General features: G+C 40.7%; 1 protein-coding gene across 1 annotated transcript; it reads right to left on the bottom strand.

Annotated features, from left to right (window-relative positions):
* Positions 1–3,736: 3,736 nt before the first annotated feature.
* Cul2 (cullin 2) lies at positions 3,737–23,477 on the bottom strand. Its single transcript, XM_080272224.1, has 16 exons — positions 23,425–23,477; positions 20,065–20,296; positions 19,377–19,471; positions 19,053–19,153; positions 17,137–17,327; positions 15,743–15,909; positions 12,360–12,591; positions 11,882–12,060; positions 11,092–11,299; positions 10,472–10,618; positions 10,207–10,284; positions 9,218–9,284; positions 7,992–8,077; positions 7,570–7,683; positions 6,097–6,312; positions 3,737–3,868 (listed from the first exon to the last, which is right to left on the bottom strand). The coding sequence occupies exons 2-16, from the start codon at positions 20,287–20,289 to the stop codon at positions 3,737–3,739; spliced, it is 2,238 nt and encodes a 745-aa protein (XP_080128350.1). The 5' UTR covers positions 20,290–20,296; positions 23,425–23,477.
* Positions 23,478–23,595: the final 118 nt, after the last annotated feature.

Here is a 23,595-nt window from a genome sequence, read left to right as displayed (position 1 = left end):
CTCTCTCATTCTTGCCAACTGAGGATTTTATTTAGCTTGGGATAGACTTTTCAAGCTGGATGGGTTTATTTGTATCCTAAATAAACCTCTTCCAAATACGTGGTCTCAAGTGTGAGACTGAGTAATGGGGTGGTGGGCAGCAAGAGAAGGGGTGTGTGAGTTGGAGGCAGTGTCATGGAGGTGATCTGTTTGTGGTCACTCTTTAGCCTACAGGATTGTGGCATCTGGCTATTGACAGACAGAATATGAGATGCCTTTCCTAAACTGCATGAAATCATCTGGTAGCAACAAAAGCAAATTAAAACCAATGTATGTGAGTGAGGTGGAGGGGGGAAGAGGGAGGGGGAGGCCGAGGATGAGATGGAGGGATGGGGTGGAGAGGTATATGAGAGAGGGGGGTGTGAGTTGAGGGGGTGTGAGTTGGGAGCAGGGCAGTGAAATGGCGGGGGACAGGGCGACTTGGAGGCGATTTGTTTGTGGCCACCCCAAACGGGATTGAGGCATCTGGCAATAGACAGATAGATAGATAGTAATTCACTTTATCAAGTACAGTAAAACCTCGATATAACAGACTTCAATAGACCAGAATTCACTTTTATCAAAACTGAGGAGCTATCAGACTAAATTCTTATATATTGGAAAAAGTCTGATACAGCCAGGAGCAGTCCGGACTGCCTAACCACTTCAGCTATGTTCACCACAATTAAGTAATTAAAATACATGTTTATCAGTGTACAGTACAGTATTATTATACATATGAGAGAGGGGGGTGTGAGTTGGGAGCAGGGCAGTGAAATGGTGGGGGACAGGGCGATGTGGAGGCGATTTCTTTGTGGCCACCCCAAACGAGATTGAGGCGTCTGGCAATAGATAGATTGATACCATTTGATTATTAAGTGAATGTATAATACAGTATAGTACTGCAATGGTAGTGAAAACAGTTTAAAAACCATTGGTGTGATCCACACAAATGTCTGATACATTGAGAAAAGTCTGGGTTAGCAGGGGGAAGTAGGATGTCGCTTTAGAATTTTGCTTTTTTTGGAAAGGCCTGGGCCCCAATTAGTATGTTCTAGTGAGGTTTTACTGTAGTTAAATTCAAAACAGTCAAAAAAAGGTATTGTAAGATAAGGATTTTCTGAACAGCCCCAGAAGAGCTACACAGTACAACACACATCATCATCATCATCATTAATCATCATCATCATCATCACCATTAGCTACCTCTATTTCCCATCCATGATGAGGTGAGGCAGAGTCCAGAAATCAAAGTGAAAAAAATGCAATAAAGGGAGAACTAACAAACAACATGCCCAATGAAATGACCCATACATTCATGCACTAATCACTAAAGCCCCCAGAATCCTAACTTCATCTCCCAGGTTTACAGCATCAAATCACTGCACCCATAACATATCAAAACCATGCATACACACAAGTATACACCCATGTACACGTGTGTATGCATATGCATACATGTATGTGTGCACACACACACACACACACACACACATACAGTCACCAAACCACACCTCCACATCCCATCTGGTCATACCTACACATCCTGTCCACAATGCTAACTTCCTGCTCAGACAAAAACTGTTCAGACATCTAAATTAAATGTATAAAAGTTAAGTGTCAAACAGGCAACACACAAGGCCAATTCTCGCCTGGTTACTAATATACACTTCCGAGACTCAATACTTCAGCAGGCTCAAAAATCGTCCTTGTTAGTGGGAGCTTAGGGATCATATTTCCTAATGCAATTAACCTCTTCAATATGATGATGACTTTTCACTTAATTCTTGCTCCCTCCAGATTACTGCATTTCACTTCAGCTGAGGGAGATTCTTTGATATAATGGAGTCAGACAGAGCCTTCATTACCTCCTTCATCACCAGAACTGAGTGATATTGTCTGGTGGCAGTCCCAGTGAGATGCAAAAGAGAAGCGCACAGAAGTATTTGAAAAGCTTTTTAGTACCTCTTCCCCAGCAATTTACTTTACACACCACTCCTTAACCCCTGAATCTTGTTATGTATTTTTTTTTTTTTTTTTTTTTTAATAGCTTATTCTTGCTACCTATAGTAGTAGCAGCAGTTGCAGTTGTAGTTGTAGCCCAAGGTTCACTTGAAAGGTGAACCCAGTGAACTACATGTTGATGTTACCCTCCTGCAGACCACCATTTTCCTTTTGGGGGATGGGGAAGGAGTTGAGGGATGTAGTTAAACTGGGCAGTGAAGCCTCATAGTCATATCAGTGCCACAACATAAAGGTGTCCCTCTCCTGCACCCTTACTATCCCTAGATGATTTTACTGAGCTTAGGGTAGGCTTCTCATACTGAGAGGTTAACAACGGTTATATCTGACCTCTCATCATCAAAAAGATCTTTGTCTCCTAAAGGCAAAGAAAATCATCTAGAGATGGCAAGAATAAAAAAATTATAATTTTTTGACTGAAGAGGTTAATTATACTCTCGTAAGTTACTGATGATGTGGCCCATTTCAATGTCCAAGTTATTTATCAGATCCTCCTTTCTTTCTGGATCCTCCCTATCGCCATCCTTGGGTGGGTAAAAGATGTCAGGATGATGATGATCCAAACCGTGTCAGTGTTACATGGATACACTGTACATTAGAATATTAACATGCCATATATCCCATTGCAGCCCAGTGTCCCCAGTATTGGACAGAACTGGGAATTTCGAACCTTAATAAAGTAGAGAACCCCCGGGTAGGGACCTATGAGCTTCATGACTATGAGCCGATAGGCGGAGGGCGGTACGCATAGTACCCTCCCAGTACAATGCCTCGCCCAGCAACTCTGGGATCCAATGGGTTAATGACTGGCAAATCTGTCAGTTTCTTTAACCCATTGCAGCCCAGTGTCCCCAGTATTGGACAGAATTGCGAATTTCTGAACCTTAATAAAGTAGGGAACCCCCGGGTAGGGACCTATGAGCTTCACGATTATAAGCCAATAGGCGGAGGGCGGTATGCTTAGTACCCTCCCAGTACAATGCCTCGCCCAGCAACTCTGGGATCCATGGGATGTAGAGATAAACTGTTAAGAAAGTGGTGTTACAAGCATCCTCAACTCCTCTGATTCAATTATGTATTTTTTATTTTATTCGTACAACCTCCTGATAATTTTATGCAGCTTAGGAAACATCTTTCACTTTCAAGGGGTTAGGGTAGCCACAACCCCAAGTTTATCTGAACATGAACCCAGTGGATTGCAGGCTGGTGCTGCCCTTTTCTGGCGGCCCACAATCTTCCCCTCGGAGGATAGAAAGGGGACTGAGAGACGTCTGTATGACCAGGCAGCCCCACCACCCAGTCATATAGGTGCCACCACATGAAGGTGACACTCTCCAGCATTGACAGGATTAGTAACAGCCATATTTAGCCCCCCCTCCTCCACCCAATCTGAAGTCTGTGGCCAAAGCTGAACAACATTACCTGGCAGTACCAAGAATAATATAAAACATAACATCAGATCCTACCCTTCCTCCACACCACTTTGGCTGCCTTGCACAAACGCACACACTAATGTCACCAGGCAATACTGATTTACAACTTTCCTTGTGATATCAAGTCTTCCTCTAGGGAACTATCACAGCCGGTCCTCCAAACATGTAAAAGAAAAAAAAATAAATAAAATAAAGAGGTCGACCAGAGGTATTATTCTGCAAAAATGAATGGCGAAAAAAAATGCATCTAAGGGGTGTATGAATTAAGCGACATAGCTGTACTCGTCAGTGGAGTTTGGGGTGCGCTCAAGGTATTGCTTGTCAATCAGGAGTTCTATGCACTTCTTGATCATCGGTATCTGGGGCGCAAACCTCGCCCTTGATTGGCTGATAACCTGTAAATATACAAAATGGAAATTCCCATCTATACATCACAGAAAGAAAGCAGGAAAGCAAGAGACTGAGATGAGTTGGACATGTTAGAAGATAAAAATACTGAAACACACGAGCGAAAATGATAGTTTTACTCTCACAGTGAAGTAGAAAGGAGTGTAATCATAAGGAAAGACTTAATATATCATCATCATCATCATCATCATCCCACCCTAGGGCAGGCTGGGGAGTAGCAATGTTCAGACAGCCAGAGTCTGCCCACTTCAATAGCCCAAACTTCCATTCACTTATCATTCAAGCCCTTGAAATCCTGGCTCCATCAGATAGGCCAAAAAAAAATTTCACCACATTCTGTAACTTCACATATACCTTTCTGATAGAACCAAACCGAAGAGTGTCACGTTAAAACGGGGCGCCAAATCCCTGGTTATGCACTTCTCTACACAAAATTCATCCAGCCAGCTTGATCTCTTATCAGTCCCTTAGCCTCACCAGCTTCCATACCTCACTTCCTCACAAATTCATCCATCAATCCCTCCACCTTCTCCTTGGCCTACCTAGCCTCCTCCCTCCTTCAAATTCGCTTAGAAATACCTTTTTCACCACTCTATTGTCATCCACTCTCTTCACAAGACCAAACCATCTTAGTACACTGTCTTCGATTCTTGTGTCCACAGACTTCCGAACTCTGCATCTTTCACATATCACATTATTCCGTATCCTATACACTCCCTGTACTCTACATGCATTCCTCAGCAGTCCCATCTCCACTGCTCTTACTCTTGACTTTTAATTTTCATCCTACACTATAGTCTCACATCCGTATGCAGTATTAAATTTGTCACTAACACTCATTCATGTCAGCCTCGTGCAGCTGCAACACTAAAGTCTCTGCATCATATCAAGGCCTTCATAGTGCCAGCTATTTTTCTTCCTTGTGTCACTCTATTTTCCACTTCTTTTGAACATTTTCCTCTCTTTTCCATCACTGTACCCAGGCATTTGAACTCTCTCACCAAGTCCAGTCTCTCTCTCTCTCCATTCACTGTAACATCTCACTGGGAGTCACCTTCTGTCTCAATAACCATCACTTTACTCTTTTCTACATTTACTCTCAAGGCACAATGCTCACAGACATCTCCAAAACTACAAAACTCTGTACTAGTGTTCTAAGCTCTTGTCCAGCATTTACAAGTGACACTGCATCATCAGCACACACCAAATTTGAGATATTCCAACCATCACCATTCATTACCAATGCCATCCCTCTCTCCATTACTTGTGTTTTTACTTCTCTCATCACCCTATCTATCTATCTATCTATCTATCTATCTATATATATATATATTGAACAACCATGGGGACATCACACAACCTTGTCGTATGCCTACATTGATCGGGAACCATTCACTTAGATGCCCATTTACCCTTACACATGTCTCACTACCATCACAAAAACTCTTTGGCGGCACCTAGCAGCTTACCATCTACACCGTACATGTGCAAAACATTCCATAATCCTTCTCTGTCTACTTTGCTGTATGATATTTCCAAATCCATGAATGCCATAAACACCTTATTGTCCTCACACATCTTCCCTATCTGTCTCACTGCAAATACCTGATCCACACATCCTCTGCCACTCCTAAAGTCACCCTGTTCATCACTCACTAAGACTTCTGATGTCTCTCTTACTTTCTTTATAATACTTCTTCCATATACCTTCCCTACAACACTCAATAGACTTAAGCATGTTAATTCTTGCATTCACTTTGCTTACCTTTATTTCTGTACTGAAATAGAATCACTGCCTTTTTCCACTCTACTGGCACGGTTTCACTCATCCATGCCTTCTTACATATCTCCAACAAGCACTTCATTCCACTCACCCCACTACACTCAATCATCGTCCTCTCACTGCCCTTGCATCAGCAACACTACCCAGCATTGATTACTCTATGAGCACATACTCAATCAGGCTCCTTTCAACACGACTGCCATTCTCTCTATACCATGTAAATTTATGTGCATCTTTGTGTTTGAACTAAGAATTACAAATACACAGCCTCCTTTCCTGACACATGTCCTTCAGTTACTTCCCATTATCATTCTCTCCTGGTACTCCAATATTACCCATTATATCATTTGCAGGACTAGTGCCTTGATATCATAACAACAACTACAAATAATAATAACGACAATAATATACAAAACAGATGCAGCACCATACCTCCTGTATAAGTAAGGTGTGTTTGAGCAGCTTGCGTGCCTTCATGATGCGCACAATGGCAGCCTGCAAGTAAAGCTTCCTATCCTCCTCCACTGCTGAGTGTGTCTGTTCTGTCTCATGCTGCTGCTCCTTCTGCTGGGCCACACTTATTTTGAACTTGGTGCGTTTGTTACTGTACTCCGTGTTTAGTCGCACTGTTACATCTCCTTCTAGGTTCTGCGAGGACTAAAAGAATCATAATTATTACCTCGCCCCGATGGAGTCCAGCGAGGTACTGTTTTTGGTCAAGTTTCTTTGTTTCTTTGGTTGTTAGCAACATTACGGAAAACTGGCCTAATGATATGACATGAAACTATCAGGATATGTGGGCACTTGTCCCAAAAGAAAGTCATTAAATTTTGGATGTAATCGAGTGATCCTGAAAGGTCAAAATCAAGGTCACGGCCTTTCAGAAGGCTATATCTTGGCACCGGTTGAAGACAAAGATATTTACTTTTCGCAACATACAGTAACTTCCATATGGGCTTTCACTTAGTACCAAGACCTTTGACCCTGAGTGCCCTAAAAAGGTCAAACTCAAGGTCACAGTTATTCAGGGGGCTACAACTCAAAACTGGTTGATGATGAAGAGATATTTACTATCATCAACATATAGGAAGACCCATTTGGATTTTTAATTGGTATCACGACCTTTGACCTTAAGTGACACTGAAAGGTCAAACTTCAGGTCATGGATATTCAGGGGGCTATAACTCAAAACTGACTGAAGATAGAGATATTTACTATTATCAAGATATAGCAAGTCTCATATGGATTTTCATTTGGCACCAAAACCTTTGACCTTGAGTGACCTTAAAAGGTCAAACACAAGATCATGGATCTGCAGAGGGCTATAAATTGATAACGGATGAAATTAAAATAATTGCCGTCTGGCGAGGTTTGTTGTGCCTCGCACCAATTGTTATTACTGAAATAAAAACAGTTACCATCATCACCATTATTTCTTATACAGTACTCTGTTCTCTCCTGGGAACCTCCTGACAGGGAATGGTTATGATAGATCCACCTCCAGGCTATTTTGTCCTCACAGGCCTCTTGCTCTCATACTCCTCTTCTTTCTCCTTCCCCCTCACTAATGTACTGCTCCATTCTCTTCATACATACCACATACTGTTTGTCTCTACCAATCTTCCCCTGTCTCATCCTAAAAAACTTCCTTTGGCACCCTAGATAGGTGCACTTTTTGTATCAGTTCATTTTATCCTATGGCATACCTTTTTATTCAAATTCACATCCTATCTTCATTTCCTCCTCCTAGTTCACTTGTAGTATCTGTCACCAGTTTAATATTAAGGTGTGAAAGCAGGAACTTGGTAATATGATCGTCATTTGGGTTCGTGCGGGTCTGTCTGTCTGTCTATCTACTAACACACAACCCTCTCTTGCCTTTACACACTTCTCAAAGTAGCTCACCTCAGCATCGGTCAGCAGGAGTTTACTATCAAGAAGTGACTGCAGGAACTTGGTAAACTGCTCATCGTTTAGGTGTGTGTGAGTTTGTAGCTCCTGGCAAGTTAGGCTGTCAACCTGAAATTTATGAAACATTTTAGTTGGACTACAATACTCACTCTCTCAGGCTCCTATACCTCACTCTCAGTGTAATAAAACTGCAAGGAATTAATTGAACGTCTTTTATATTTCTACTTGCTACTGCCTGATGATTTTATTCAGCTTTGGAGAGATATCATGTGGTGAAGGGCTAAATTGCAGCTACATCTAACCACTCCAGTTTAATAAGTTTCTCTAAAACTGATTAAAATAGTAATAAAGCAATGAAGAACACAACAGAATTGAAGGGGGGATAAAATACTGGTGAGTGTCATACAGTTCTCTACCTTCTCAAACATTAGCAACATCGCCATCTGGAACGTGGACATGGTGATGAGGTAGGTTCTCTTGCTCTGGCTGACCTTCAGCTCACCTGGAACACATAATAAGGCACTCGACATAGCCATGCAAATCATTACCATCATCATCACCTCTCCATACTTAAAAACTGAGTGTAGCTTGATCCATCATCATCATCATTATCCTTTCTTCCACTTAAAGATTAAGTGAGGTTGGGTACAGAAACATGGAAGGACAAAATGCAAAAGGGGGAGCACTAATATACAAACAGCATCCCCTTTGAAACAGTCCATGCAATCCTTCACATAACAATTACATTTCATCATCATCATCATCCAGGCCTCATTTCCCACCTTAGGACAGGGTGAGGATCAGCGGTGTCCAGAGAGACAAAGTTTGCCAAATTCAAAGGGCCACACTTCCATTCACTCATCATTCAAGCCCACGGAATCCTGGCTCCTTCTTGTAGGCCAAACAGTTTCACCATGTACTGTAGCTTCACATATACAGTATATATATACCTATCCGACAGGGTCAATCCAAATACTTTCTTGTTAAAAAGGGGTGCCAAATCCCTGGTCATGCACTTCTCTGCACTAAATTCATCCAGTCAGCTCAATCTCTTGTCAGTCCCTTAGTCTCCCAAACTCTCATTCCTCACACTCATCTACCATATCTCTCCGTCTTTTCTTGGCCAACCTTGCCACCTCCCTCCTTCAAATTCACTCAGATATACCTTTTTCACCACTTTATTGTCGTCCATTCTCTCCATATAACCATACCATCTCAGTAAACGCTCATCGATTCTGGTGTCCACAGACTTCCTCACTCCTCATCTTTAATGAATCACATTATTCCGTATCCTATCCACTCTCTTCCATATTCATTATCATCATGAACACTTTTCCTCACCTAAAGGCTTGGTGAGTTGGGGTTCAGAGGGAGAACTATCAACAGAATACCCAGTGAAATGGGACAGACATTCATCCAGCATACAAACCCCAGTATCTTGGCCTATCATGGACGATAATTAAAGTGTCCATTAAAGCCAATGTATTTGACCTATTAAAAAAAAGGTACAATCCTTTAATAAGTGTATAAAAGCATCTGACCACAGCTCAACTAATTTGATGATAACTGTGACACACTTTTATGGCATTAAATGCTGCACTATCTATATGTCAGCTTAATAAACTTTCAATTTAGTCCTTACCTTGACATAAGTGGTGTAGCCAGGTGAGCTTCCTACCGTTAAAGTGCTTGTGGTAAAAGCTCTCAAACTGTAGGAAAATAGGAGAGAGACTTTCATTACACATTTTACTCCTTAAATACCGTACTATTTCAGTACAGAATGTCTGGTATAAATGTATATACTGTACAGGTGAACATTACATAATTATAAAAACTCCCATCAACTTTCAGAGATCAAGTCTGTGAATACAGCTATACTCTACCTCCTCCGAGGGCACTTTATGACCAGACATAAACTACCCACATATGATGCTCCTACATGATCCATAAAGAAATGGTAAATACTGGGGTCTTGTCTACACCTTTGTACTGTTTTAATCCTTTGAATGATGGGATTTCTCATTTTTTCAAAATGAAAAAAGAAAGAAACAATGGCTGGAAGCCTACAAAATTGTCCTTTCCAGGAAAAGAAAAAAAAACAAATCAAGATCCATCCATTTTCATATAACCAGACACACCACACTTGTAAAAGTGGAGACCATAAGTCAAGGGAAATATAGACTGATGATGATATCAGGACTTTTGTACGACAGTAACATATAAAAATGCAGACACTGCAGTAAAAGGATTACCAAATCAAATCTAATAAAACCAAATGGCATCATAATTCCTCATGGGGAATCCTCATACTGAGGCAGAACATGGTTCAGCTGGGGTTTTCTAGGGACAGGAAGTTAAACCAAGTGTTGACATCACCTATTACTTCCAAAACTTCCTGGAAACATGGTAAAATGTGGAGTACGACCTGTAACAGTAGTGTCTCAGTTTGGAACATGGCTCTACTTAAATGTGCTCTGTTTCCTGCCTAAGAGTGATCACTGTGTTAGAAGTAGCTCTCTATCTACCAGTACAAACTACTAAACAATCTATCTTGTACTAGTGTAAATAAAATATAAAAATGCAAGCACGAGAGGAAAAGGGTTAAGAACACAGCAGTTAATGGGTACTCACAGTTTGCACGGATTTCTCCAGCTCTTGTGGCACTGCGAATGGTGTGATACTGGTTTGCCCGAGTGGCCATGCTCCCGCCTGTATGCACCAGATGAACACATTACCAACAATCTTCATTATTATTTCACCCATCATCACCATTTGGTTCTATGGTTGACATCCAACACAATAAATGGTTTCCTGCACTAAATGAAATAATATGGCCTGGATAAGGTAACACTACATCAAGTGAGTGGATGGTACAACTATATCAATTTCTTCATACCTGGAGGACATTTATTGAGAAGTTGATTCCAAGGTCAAGTGATTTGCCTTTCAGGAAGTCATTAAATTTATGATTCAGGTCCGTGCTCACTGACATGTCTGTGAACATCCGATGCAGCTTACTGGTGTATTCATACCCACACGCTTGCTGGAAAGGCACACAAAGATCACTGTTATTATCTTCATACACATAATCTGAGTGTCTAATGCTGATTCTGAATAACACCATGTAAAGTATATATTTCACTCATTTATTCATCACTCAGATCTTTTCCCATCTGAAGATCAAGTGAGGTACAGCAGAGTTCATGTAAAACAAATGATAGGAGAAAGTATCAATTCAAGAGGGAAGAACAGGGATGCCAAACTTATCATACGTTCCATCATACAAAATTTTTCCAACCCGTTCAAGCCATTGCCTAGTATATAAAGCATAAACATATGTGTTACCATTAGTACATTCAGGTTTCCATTCCGGTTCTGCACACACACCATGCTAGAGGATTTATAACTATTGTATACGCATTTTTAACGTATATTATAAGCACATTTCTGTTGCACTGCTCAGAACCTTACAGTAATTTACCACTAAGAGAAAGGAAAAACCAGAGAAACACACACCTTAAGTCTGTTTATCATGGCCTCTTCAGAATCCATGGACTGGCTCTGTTGCTGGATGAGTCGCTTGGCCAACATTCGGGCATAGAATTTCTGGTAGACGTCCTTGTCGTCAATGTACTTAAATATAGTGATACTGTGGCCTAGTTTGTCATCCACCTCACTCTCATTTAGGCCTTTGGTGGATTTCTTCAATAGGGAGTCACAGTACCTGGGAGGTTACAAGTGACATTCTACAATCTAGTACATTTAAACGTTATCACGATCCATACCTCTTTTCTCACCCTTGTATGGGATAACACAGGGTAAACAATGATAATAAAAATCATCCCACCCTAGGCCAGGGTTAGAAGTAGTAATGTTCAGACAGACCAAGTTTCCCCAATCCAATGGGCCATGCTTCCATTCACTCATCATTTACTGCTTAACACAATATTTCTTGAGTCTCATCCAGATTAAACCACCATAATATTAGCACGTGACCCTATCCTGGCCTGACTGTATTTTTCCTTCCATTCACCCCACTCTGCCTTCTACTGCTTACTCTCCTATGCCACTCATACCTGAAAGGGGACCAAGTCAGGCCAAAGCTGTTGTAACTCCCTGATAAACAACTTCTGCAGACATATGTATAATCTATCTACCTATCTACCAATAGCCATATACCTCAATCCTAGAGGGGGTGGCCATGAACAAATCACCTCCATGTCACCCTGTCCTCCACTATCAGGCTGGCCTCCTTCCACCCCATATCATCTTCATTCATGGATAGAAGCCTTCCATCTAAACTAACCTTGCCAACAGTTCTGGAGAGCGGCAGACGACCTTAGGGTTACCGCGGTGGTTGACGACACTCTCAAATGCCTTGTCTAGTGCCCCAACAAACTGCTGATCATTGTGGAACACTTCTGTGATCATTGTCCGGTATTTCTTGTGAACCTCTAGCAGACTCTCCACAAACTGGGCTGGAATCTGCAACATTAACACCGATGCTGCCACCATCATTACCTTCAAGAGACTGAATCATTTCACTGAAGGATTAAAGGCTCTCTTAATTTTCTACAGCTCCCACTGACCCACTGGCTGTTTGCATGTTTATTCAACCCCAGCAAATCTTTATACTACATTTCTCCATCTAGTTTTCTGTTTGCCCCTATTAAAAGCTTGTCCATACCATAAAACAAGGCTTGAATATAATAAATAAATAAATAAAAACAAAATAACGCATTTAAGGGGTGGCAAAACAGAAATATACAAATGAACTGACTCACATTATCTCCTTTAAGACTGGTGACAGCCTGGAGTCCCTGCTGCTTAATGTGTTCCTTGAGGTGATGGACCAACTGTGACAGTCCTCCTGGCACTGGTCTCAGCAGTGTGTACATGTTGGAAAGGTCTCGCACCCGTTCTGCATTCACCATGGTGCTGGTCTCTGCATGCACTGTTGCAAGGTGATCTGCAACCATCCTGTCTTGCACTTCCTTCACCACACGCTTGTGAGAACTATCAAAAGCATTGGCAGGTTGAGAAATGAAGTACATAACTGTTACTATCCACCTTTTATAACCATTCCTACCAATTTATGTAGTGTCAGACACACACATCCCAGCAGAAATGGCCACAAATAAACCACCTCCATTTTGCCCAGTCCTCCACAAAAAAGCGGCCTTTCCTCCCACTTACATCCCATGCATTCATAACCTATTCCATCCATCCATCCATCATCCAATCCTGTGTTGCCCAATGAGAAGCGCAGGAGCCTGGCGATAGGCAAGTTGGTCCTGACATTTAAGATGGGAGTGACCAGTCTCACTCATCCCTAAGTGGCATTATGTGAGCGATAAACCTTAACCATCCCTTGGATATAAACCTACACAGGCTAAATCCAACTGGAGTGCCTGAATTACCCACTAGACCACCAGGTGCCGTAATTTGGTTATATCGATACCATCCAGCATGGTAAATGGCTTCCTGGTGTACAAGAAACCTCTTGGCTTGTCACTCTGTGTAGAGTCACCCACGGGCAGAAGGAAGAGGAAAGAATGAATGAAAGAATGACAGAAGAGGGAGTGTAAAGTAACCCATTGGCAGAAAGAAGAGGAAAGAATGAAGGAATGAAAGACAGAAGAGGATGGATGGATGAGAGGAAAGGGCAGACACCCAAAGACGCACTACATCAAGTGAGTGGATGGTGAGTGCCCCCATCTACTCAGGAGAATACCAGTGCTCTTGCTAAACACACAATATTATTCACCACTGGTGATGGCTAAAGCAGGACAGGTTAATGGAGTCTGCTTCTAACCACTTCAATATGGGAGGTTTTACCTTAAGTTGAAAGAAATAATCTACCAATAGCAAATAAAATTCTGGTCATCATCTACTAGGCATTAAAGGAACAAAGGTTTAAACAAGTGAGGCTACAACAAATAAGTTATAAAATAAGGACCAAAATAAACACTGGGCCATGTTATCATACAGTAGTAAAAACAGCTACTGGAAAGTGGCAAAGATGAAATGTTGATCATAGGGATGAAGGACAGGAGAGATATGCAACAGCAGAAATGGATGGACAGTAGGGCAGTGCATTGTGGGAAGGAAACCAAGGGAAGGGGAGGAAAGGTTGTGGGAGGGAAAAGATGGGAAGGGGAGGAAATTTATGGGGGAGGAATGAAGGGGAGGAAAGTTATGGGAATGGAGTAAAACAAAGGGGAGGAAAGATAGTGAGGAGCAAAGGACAGATGGGGAGAGGTTAGGCTGTGGCGAGGGAGAAAAGGGAAGTGAGCAAAAAAAAAGTACTAGAAGAGAAAAGAAAGAATTACAGAAGGGTATTAAAGCGGAAAAGAAGGATGAACTGTAATGAGGTACCGTAAACTGGGGTGAATTCGGACGATTTTTTCATTTTTTTGTGCCATGTAATCTAGTTTTTAATTCAGTCCAAGATCTTAAGTACTGTACGTTGAGCTGGTCCACTAGGGTATCAAATCATAGCAGTACAAAATTTAAAATGTTTCATATATAATTATAGCAAATATAGTAATGGGTGTCCGAATTTGTACTCAAACTTTGGTGAATTCGGACACACTGTATAAATTCGTACATAAATAGAAAATGAATGCATATGACTACCCTGGGTTCCCAGTTTAGTCTTGGCCGTATGTGGGGCCATTTCGGACGCTCTGGGGCTTTTAAAAAAATGTTCTTCCCAGTACAAAAATAATGCCACTCCCTGACAAAATAAGCTAATGACTACAATGAAATATGAACACAACAGCAATTTTATTTCTTTCCATTGTTTAAATAAAACATATTAGAACACATGTAGATAAGATAAATCTAGCTACAAACCTTAGTACTGTATATGGAACAATCATTTCTTGACTAATAATTTCGTTTTTGGAAGACTGATGGATTATAAGTTACAGGTGATATTTAACATGATTATTTGGATTTACCAGTTTTTTGCTTGCCTTTTTCACTACGATAAGGACCTTGATCACCACCAGTTCTTTTCTTAAATGTTCGAGTCATTGGGTGACCTTGTTTAAACAGGTAGTACCATAAAAGCTCAAGAGTATACCTGTAAATGATACATATGAACCCAATTACACACAGTATCCACATCTGGCAAATTATAAGCAATTGTACATTGTAAAAAGTGTTACTTTTTCGTTCATACTCCCCCTGTCCGAATTCACCCCATGTCCGAACTGACTCCAATTTGCATTAAAATTTTACAAATTTCATTAAATGCCGAGTTAAGAGATTAATTGAGAAGATAACGCCAATTACTTACTTTGCACTTTCACACTACGCATGAAAGTACATCCGGGCACCGAAGATTTTCCTGCATCTATTCATTAACATTTCTGCCAAAGAAAGTTTGCCAATGTCACAAATTTTATTCTTTTTACATATGGTTGCTTTTTAGTATATATTTGGTATGTGTCACGTGATATATTAAGTATCTTTATACACGAAAGTACAGTAAAGAATTACAAACAATTGGGAGCAAACAGATTTCTAATATGTTTTTTCATTAATTATTAATTAATTTAAACAACTTTTAATTGCAATAATATCCGAATTCGCCCCGAGTCCGAATTCACCCCAGTTTACGGTACATGGGGGGGGGAGGAGATAAAAAGAACAAAAAATGAGAGACAGGAAGATATGTCAACATCACAGTAAAAAGAACTGAAGAGGGGAAGGGAAAACTATGTAACTGTAGGGGAAAAACAGTGAGAAGGTGGAGTGAAACAAAATTAGAGGGGAAGAGATTGTTGTTGTTATTTATTTTACTTAACCCTCATTTGCCTAACCAAGAAGATCTGTTGACTGCAAAATATACAATTGCCCCTATGGGGTTGTCCCACAGATTCCCTATGTTGTTGATACAATGTCTGTCTTGTGTTGCATGTACTGTGCTGTGCTACATTGTGTGTGTTGTGTCATGTGAACCTAATCTATAAGTGCAGCAAGTGATATCTCTGACTCCAACCAACCCAAATCTAAGCTGCTAGCTTGTGAGAGCTGGGTGGTGTCCTGATCTAGGTCTACCTGGGAGAAAGAAGAGAAAACTACGTGCCTCTATGGGGAATAAACACAGCCAGGTGAAGAAAAAAATAGGAGAGGAAGGGAGTACTATGTGACTGACCTGGCTGGGAGAAACTTCGTGGCCCTGAGTTCCTCCTCGGCCAGCCGTGCAATGACACGTTCCATGTACTGGGACACATTACAAGACTGTAGCTGTACTGATGCCTCCTTCCGGTAGAATGAACCTGTCTCACTCAGCAGTTCCACTTCAAACACTGATTCGTATAACTAAATGGGGAAGAGACAGTAATGAATCAGATGCCTGCAACAAAATTATAGGTACTGTAGGCAAATGTAAAAGACATCATCGTGAATTGGCTACTTTCAAGAGAAGAAATCTGTCTTGTAACAGTTGTACCTCAGATACTGATTTGTATGAATGTATGGGGAAGATAACACTGTATACCTAAACAACGGTGACAAAAGAAAAATTGTGAATAAGCTGCTTATGGCAGAACAAACCCTTCTCATTCAAGAGCACAACCTCAAACACTGATTCATATAACTAAACTGAGATGAGATAGTAATGGATTAGCTCCCAGCAACAAAACACTAATTTGCATTGCTTAACACTGAAGATGAAAGACAAATTTTAATTAGCCACCTGCGATAGAATGGCTCTGCTTTACTCATCAGCTCCACCTCAAACTACTGCTTCATATAGCTACACAGGGATGATGGCTTGGCAAAGATTAGTGCCTTGAGACGAAATGAACCATCCTTGTTGCTATACTGGTAAGTCCTGCCACCCTCCGAGTCCTGACATACCATACCTATACATATTTCATCATCCTGTTCATTCCATCTATGACTAAACCATCTAAGCACACCGTCCTATACCTTCCAATCACAAGATTTCCTTACCCTGCATTTTCATGGACCTCTGTTTCTTGGTGCTAGAGAAGGGTATCTGCAAGTGGTGGCATCAATATGACAGAGTCTGATCTTCTCAATTGCACAAACATCCCTCAGTCACCTTCCTATTGCCTGACAAGATGATAGTGGACTGTAGAAGGGCAGCTTTAGCTTGCAGTTTAAAGATTGGGGTTGCAACTACTACTGCTGCTATTATCTTCTTCAATCTTTATATTTTACCATACCACCTAAGTACACTTTCTTATACCCTCCACTCTTGAACCTTCCTTAGTCTGCTCTCTTCACAAACTCCCATTTCTTATACTTCTCAATCTACTGAACAGTCATTCCTCATTTAAAGCCAAATTTTTATTTAAGTGAAACAGCTTTACATGAAACATACTGTACTTCTTCTTCAGAAGGAGTAGGGGGTTAAAAGTACGAAAATTCACTAATTTCTGACTTCAAAACAACTTTGCAATTCAGTACAACCACACTTCAGTGAAGAAAATGTGCCAATTCATCAGTAACTTAGTAATTAAACAACTTTAAACAAGGAATATGGTAAGCCACTGGCCTGAACTGGTTCCAAATCATTACCTGGAGTGTGGACTTTTTCTTGTACATATTAACTTCAACAAAGGAGAGTATAACGCCCCTGATCGTTGAAGTGGGTGCATCGGTGGTGGCCCCTAGTCGATCCTGCTGTATCCCTGCCAGCAGCACCCCTACCAGGCGAGACTGTAGTCGTGATATCATCTCTTTTTGCCAGATTTCCAGGCCCAGTTCTCCTGCAGAGTGGTACAAGAGACTGGCATTACTCCATCTGTACAGCCAATAGCCAGAGGGTTGTAGTATAAGTGACATGGTGGTTTCACTGCACCTCTTCTTTCATGACTGATTTTGCATAATAGACACTGACATTTTCGTTTTATATTTAATACCATTTTAATATTGACGCAGCTTCCATCAATATCATACACGTGGATATTAAGGTGTAATATGCAGAATAAATATTTAACCCGCACCGTCCCGGCGACGTGAATTAACCCGGCAACATTGCAAGGTCCCTAATTTGCAATATTTTCAATTTTCGCGAGTGATTTTTGGCACGTATACACGGGACACCTTCCTCTATTCCTCTACGAGATGCCAAGCAGGAACAATGCCTTACACCGCATAACCTCTCCCCCCCCCCGCACGCCATTGTCTCGGCAATTCACCTGTTACCAGTGACTTGGCCAATAAAGACATTCAGGGCCAGAGTGATTCCCCAATCGATGACAATGTGGAGGACAAAGTTTACATAGCATTAGAAGAAGAACCAGTCAGAAATGATGATCAGGTAATGTGGCAAAAAAAGGTCAGGTATGGTGATTAGTTAGTGAGTGAAACAATGCTTATAATGCCTATATTACTGCTTGAAAACCAATATACTCTCATACTACATATAAATTCGTACCAAGTAAATAAATACTGTTTATGAGTGGATAAAATAGTTACCCTCCCATAGAACTCGTTTTCTTTGGTGCCAGCCTGTTAGAAAACCCAGTCAGGTAAGGAAGTACTGGTACCTAAATCGCGTATTTTAAACCTCAGGTGAGCGATTTCTCTATGAATTTTCGATGTTTCTCACCAAAAGCGGATGTTTGAGCCAAAAAAAAAAAAAAAAAAAAAAAGGTCCAAAAAAGTCGGGATGGGGCGGGTTAATGAAGAGGCTTTATGATATCTCTAAATTACTTTGAATACAATGCATGGGTTCTGCCTAACTCCTGGCACTGGATGCCTTCAAATGGTGGCAGTGATATAGCTGCCCGATCATACAAACATCCCTTAACATCTTCCCTATCTCCCAAGTGGATGATGGACTGAAGGTGAGGGCCAACCAAAGCCAGCAATCCACGGGGTTTATGTCCGGTTTAGCCTGGGGCCACAACAACCATAACAGTCATTAGCTATAATTTCTGCTCTCCCTCTACCCCTATCCCTGCTTGAAAGTAAGTCACTGTCAGAGCTGAACACTGAACAAAGGCCTGCTGTTGGGTGTTCAAAATTCTTCTAAAATGCATGAGTAACAGTGTCATCCTTGCACAGTCAACCAAAGCTTTGAACTTCCACCCTTATACAGGACAACAAGTCTTCATTTCTGACCTTCTTCCCACCTACAAATGAGATGAGGTAGGATCCAAAAACAAGGAACTAGGAAGCACAAGATAAGTAGGATTATCAACAGCCTCCCAGTGAAATGGGCCACACACACATTCACACATCATTCAAGTCCCTGAAATCTTTGTTCAAACTCTCAGGTTTAATGATCTGCATTTTTTTTTTTTTTTTATAAGGAGCTGGAGTATTTTTCCTTTACAGTTGCATTTTACATTAGTTATGATACCTGCAAGAGAAAGAATTAACTGATGAATAAGAAAAAAAAAAGTAGGGTATGTTAAATGCAGATACAGTACCTTGCCTTGCCATACCATAACACAAAATATACAGATACATTTATAATACTTTACCTATTTCTAAGAGTTGTTCTGAGACATCCATCTGCATGGAGCCATAGGTGAGGTCAGCATCACTGAACTTCTGCTTCTGAATATGTTGAGAGTTTAGGTATCTGTGGACCACCACCAAACATTTAGTGACAACACATCACCATCATCACTGTAATCTTCAGCATCATTATTTTATTACAACTCCACATATTTTTATGTTAATACATCACTATGGAAAAGGTTATAGAAGGCCCCTTTATTCCACAAGAATACAACTGTAACAGTGCAAGAATTAAAAGTCTATCCACATATAGAAATGTAATTAAAAGGTAAGCTATGACTTACGAGTAGAGGTTGTTGAGATACTGAGTTCCTTTACTGAACTGTATCCAGTAGCGGTGGTACTCAGCCAGAAGATTCTCCTCACGCTGCTTGCTGACCTGAAACACACAGAGATATAAGAAATGCATTTCAGAAAGCAATTGTCAAAAGTAATTTTTATAAATTTCTTTTCTGGTAATACTATACAATAAGTTCCACACAAACTGTATATACTACACAAAATTTCCCTGTAATGGGCCATTCCAACTTTTAAAACCGATCTGCCAGTTTTCCTTATTTGTTATACTACGATACAAATATTAAAGTACCACTACGAACACTCCCTCAGACTTTCGTACTGATCTGAACATTATTCACTGCCATATAGTGATGACCATCTGTGGCACACAGTACTCACTTTAGCACAGAGATGCCTGAAATGAGACTTTTGCAGTTTCTTGATTTGCCAGGTTTACACAAGTTACAGTGTCAAATGTGGGTAAAAAGTTGTGACAGTTTTAAACTTATTCTTTAATTATAATGTGCCCTGCCTGTACTCACTTCAGGATACACATAAACAGAGGTGATACTGTATTTTAAAATTTATCCCTTTCTTATCATAAGGACTGCCTGTGCTCACTGCAGTGTAGAGATAAAATGCTGTGCTCTTAAAACTTATCTCTTACTTACAACAACAACTGTCTGTACTCACTTTAGCATAGAGATCCCTGACATGAGACTCTAGCAGTTTCTTGGTTTCCCAGTAGAGGCGTTCAGCAAGGGGCTCTGGGAAGGCCACACAGAGGGAGTAAACATCTGAGAATCGCTCGTTCCAAACAGTACGCTTGATAGAACCCATTGTCACCACCTGCTGCACTGTCTCCAACAGGCCACCCCATACCTCCTCAAAATTTACTGCACGGGGCTTCAGTGACATTCTCACCCTGAAAATTAATTCATCACATTACAGAATAATACAGCGGGACATGACTGAACAGTACAGTAGTCAAACAGTTAAAGATTTTACTCAGCTCTGGAAAGCACTCTATACTATTTCTTTATTTAACTTTATCTACCGGGTATCTATCTATCTATCTATCTATTGCCAGATGCCTTAATCCCTTATACGGGGTGGCCACAAACAAATCGCCTCCACGTCACCCTGTCCCCCACCATTTCATAGCCCTGCTCCCAATTCACACCCCCCTCTCTCATATACCTCTCCACCCCATCCCTCCATCTCATCCTTGGCCTTCCTCTCCCTCTCTCCCCCTCCACCTCACTCACATACACTCTCCTTGTCAGCCTCTCACTCTCCATCCTCTCCATATATTTATTACATCCACATCCACACCACAATGCTCCTTCACATCCTCATTTGTCAGCCTGTCTCTCCATGTAAACATCTCAAAAAACTCATTTCCACTGCTCTCACTCTTGACTTATGTCCCTCCAACAACGTCCAAGTTTCAATTCCATACGTTAGAGTTGGTATCACAATACTGTCATGTAATAACTTTTTCACTTCCATGTTTCTTATCACTGCCTTCAAGGAACCAGCAACCTTTCTTCCTTGTTGTAACCTTTCAAGCACTTCATCCTCCAAACTTCCATCCTTATTCATCACACTACCCAAGTTCTTAAATGTACTCATATCTTCCATTTCCTCATCATCCAATCTCACTGTACATTCACTGACTTCACCCCTCTCAAAGACCATAAGTTTACTCTTCCCTACATTTACCTTTAGATTCCATTTCTTACACACTCTCAAACTCATCCACCAAGCCTTGAAGCTCCCCTTCGTCTTCACTCAACAACACAGTATCATCTGCAAACAACAGTACAGGGAGTTTCCAAACACTGCCCTCTCTCATTAGGGCCACTCCAACATTCACTGCCCTACCGTGTGTCTCTTTCATAACCCCATCCATATACACATTGAACAACCATGATGACATGATACCGTACATCCCTGTTTCAACCCAACCTTCAAATAGAAAAATTCACTCAGTTCACTATCCACACACACTGCAGCCTTAGCACCCTCATGCATACTCTTCACAGCATTCAACAACTTCGCATCTACTCCATATATTCTTAATACTTTCCATAATCCTTGTCTATCCACCCTGTCATATACTTTCTCCAAATCCATGAAGGCTGTATACAACTTCTTTCCCTTCTCTAGAAACTTTTCCACTAAAGATATATGAATGAATATCTGATCTACACAACCTCTTCCCTTCCTAAATCCTCCCTGTTTTTCTCCAACTAATTCCTCTGCTATTTCCCTAACTGTCAATAAGTATCTTACCGTATACTTTTCCTATTACACTATGAAGACAAATGCCCCTATGATTACCATATACTTCTCCTTCCCCTTTCCCCTTGTACAGTACGTGGCCTAAAACTGCCACCTCTCCATCTTAAATTATAAGATGTTGCAGAAGATTAACATTAGAATATGATACTGCTCATGAAGAAGTATTACAGAAAGGATGGAGAGCCATACCAGTCTTTTTTTGTCGATGAAGTATGTGAAATGAACTGTGAAAGGACAAAAATCAGGCCAAGTTAAACTGAAGTGTATAACTGTGGCAGGGTCAACATTACAGTACACCACCAACATAGTTTTATCAGAATTTGTAAAAGAGGAAATAGATCTGGATATGTAAGATTATCTGAGTACTGTTAGAAGTAACCTACGGTAAGTAAAGTGTGATCATACTTAGGTCCACACCCATGTGGGTTAAGGATGCTCCCTAATATTTTTTTCTTACTAGTTTATTTCTACACTGAGTTCATTTTAATATCTTCCTTTACATTAGTACTGCAAACTATATCACTATTAGGGTCATATAAATAACTTAACAGAAAATATTCAGGTATAATACACAAAATACACTGTTACAGAAAATGCTGATGAAAATACAATTCCTAACCTCTTCAATTTCCTGACACACTTAAAATCTTGCTACCTCCAAGCAATTTTAATCAATTAAAGAAACTAGTCACACTGGAAAGATACAGCCTTCAGTAACCCATTTACTATTACAGGTCCTTAGCCTACTAGCTTGAATCACATCATCTGGTGGCCGTCAGGATAAAATGAAAAATGTGATTGTACTATGTGAGTCAGGGATCTACAAACATTCAAGTAATGGCCTTGTAAACTCAAATGCAAATGCTTTACTTATGTTCACTGTAATAAACTGTGCTGGCCCCATTACAGGGTGGGGGTGGAGTATGCCAGTCTTGACCCTCTTACAGATGGAACAAGTCTAGTATTCTCTCATGAATAATACCACACCAGAAGATGCTACTGGTCACCCTCTCATTAAAAGATGGTAAAAGACTGGAAGAGACAAGGGACTCTCTACGTGTCAACAAGTGGGTTGGTGGAGGGTTGGTGCCCCTTCCTGTAAAACAACTAACTCAGTGTCAAATGGCCACCCTTTACGGGATTATGGTGTCTGGCAATTGATAGATAGATAGATAGATAGAGACCAGGGAGTCAACACAAATAGATATAGACATAGGCCTACAAATGGATACAGGAGCTATGTCACTGGAGAACACTGGAAGCTTCTATTAATGTAGAGAACTTAATATCCAAAAGGTCACATCATATGACTACATCTTTCAAACACTACCATGGTGCCAACTCTATCGCCATTTCACAGCTCCAAACAGACTCTTAGAAAATAGGAGGAATGAGTAACAAATTTTGTTCTTCAGACTTGGCATAACAATGAAAACAAGCTCCTATCTATTTACAACATCTATAGTAATAAACAAAAATGTTGGGAGGTCAGCATCATAATCATTTCATTAGTATTGGGGCTTGATCATCATCAGATGATCAATGAAGGGTAAACATGCTGAAAATTGCAAATAGTTTTCGCCTTGTGCACCATCATCACCTCAACAGCTGATCTCAGAGGTCTTTCATACCCCCCATTAAATTCGCCCGGCATCCTCTAACTCACGTTTGCCCCTATATTTCAACCTTTCATCTCGTATACTAACAAACCAGGTAGTAAAATGGAGCCTGAGAGAAATGTGTTACCTTAACGAGCAAGAAATAGGTAATATACTGCATGTAAACAATCCCCCCTGGTCCTGTCGTCTTGCAATGTCGTTACGTCCTGGCCGGGATTTTTTAACGTCAACTTTCTATGTTAAATATTAGTATTGTTAAGGTACTGTGTGCTTTATAGGGCGTAATTTTAAGCTTAGT

The sequence above is a fragment of the Coenobita brevimanus genome, chromosome 50 (assembly GCF_032717465.1).
Source record: "Coenobita brevimanus isolate Jiangsu-jjx chromosome 50, ASM3271746v2, whole genome shotgun sequence".
NCBI lineage: Eukaryota > Metazoa > Arthropoda > Malacostraca > Decapoda > Coenobitidae > Coenobita > Coenobita brevimanus.
The sequence above is the reverse complement of the archived record's forward strand: the minus strand, read 5'-3'. Positions and strand labels throughout refer to the sequence as shown.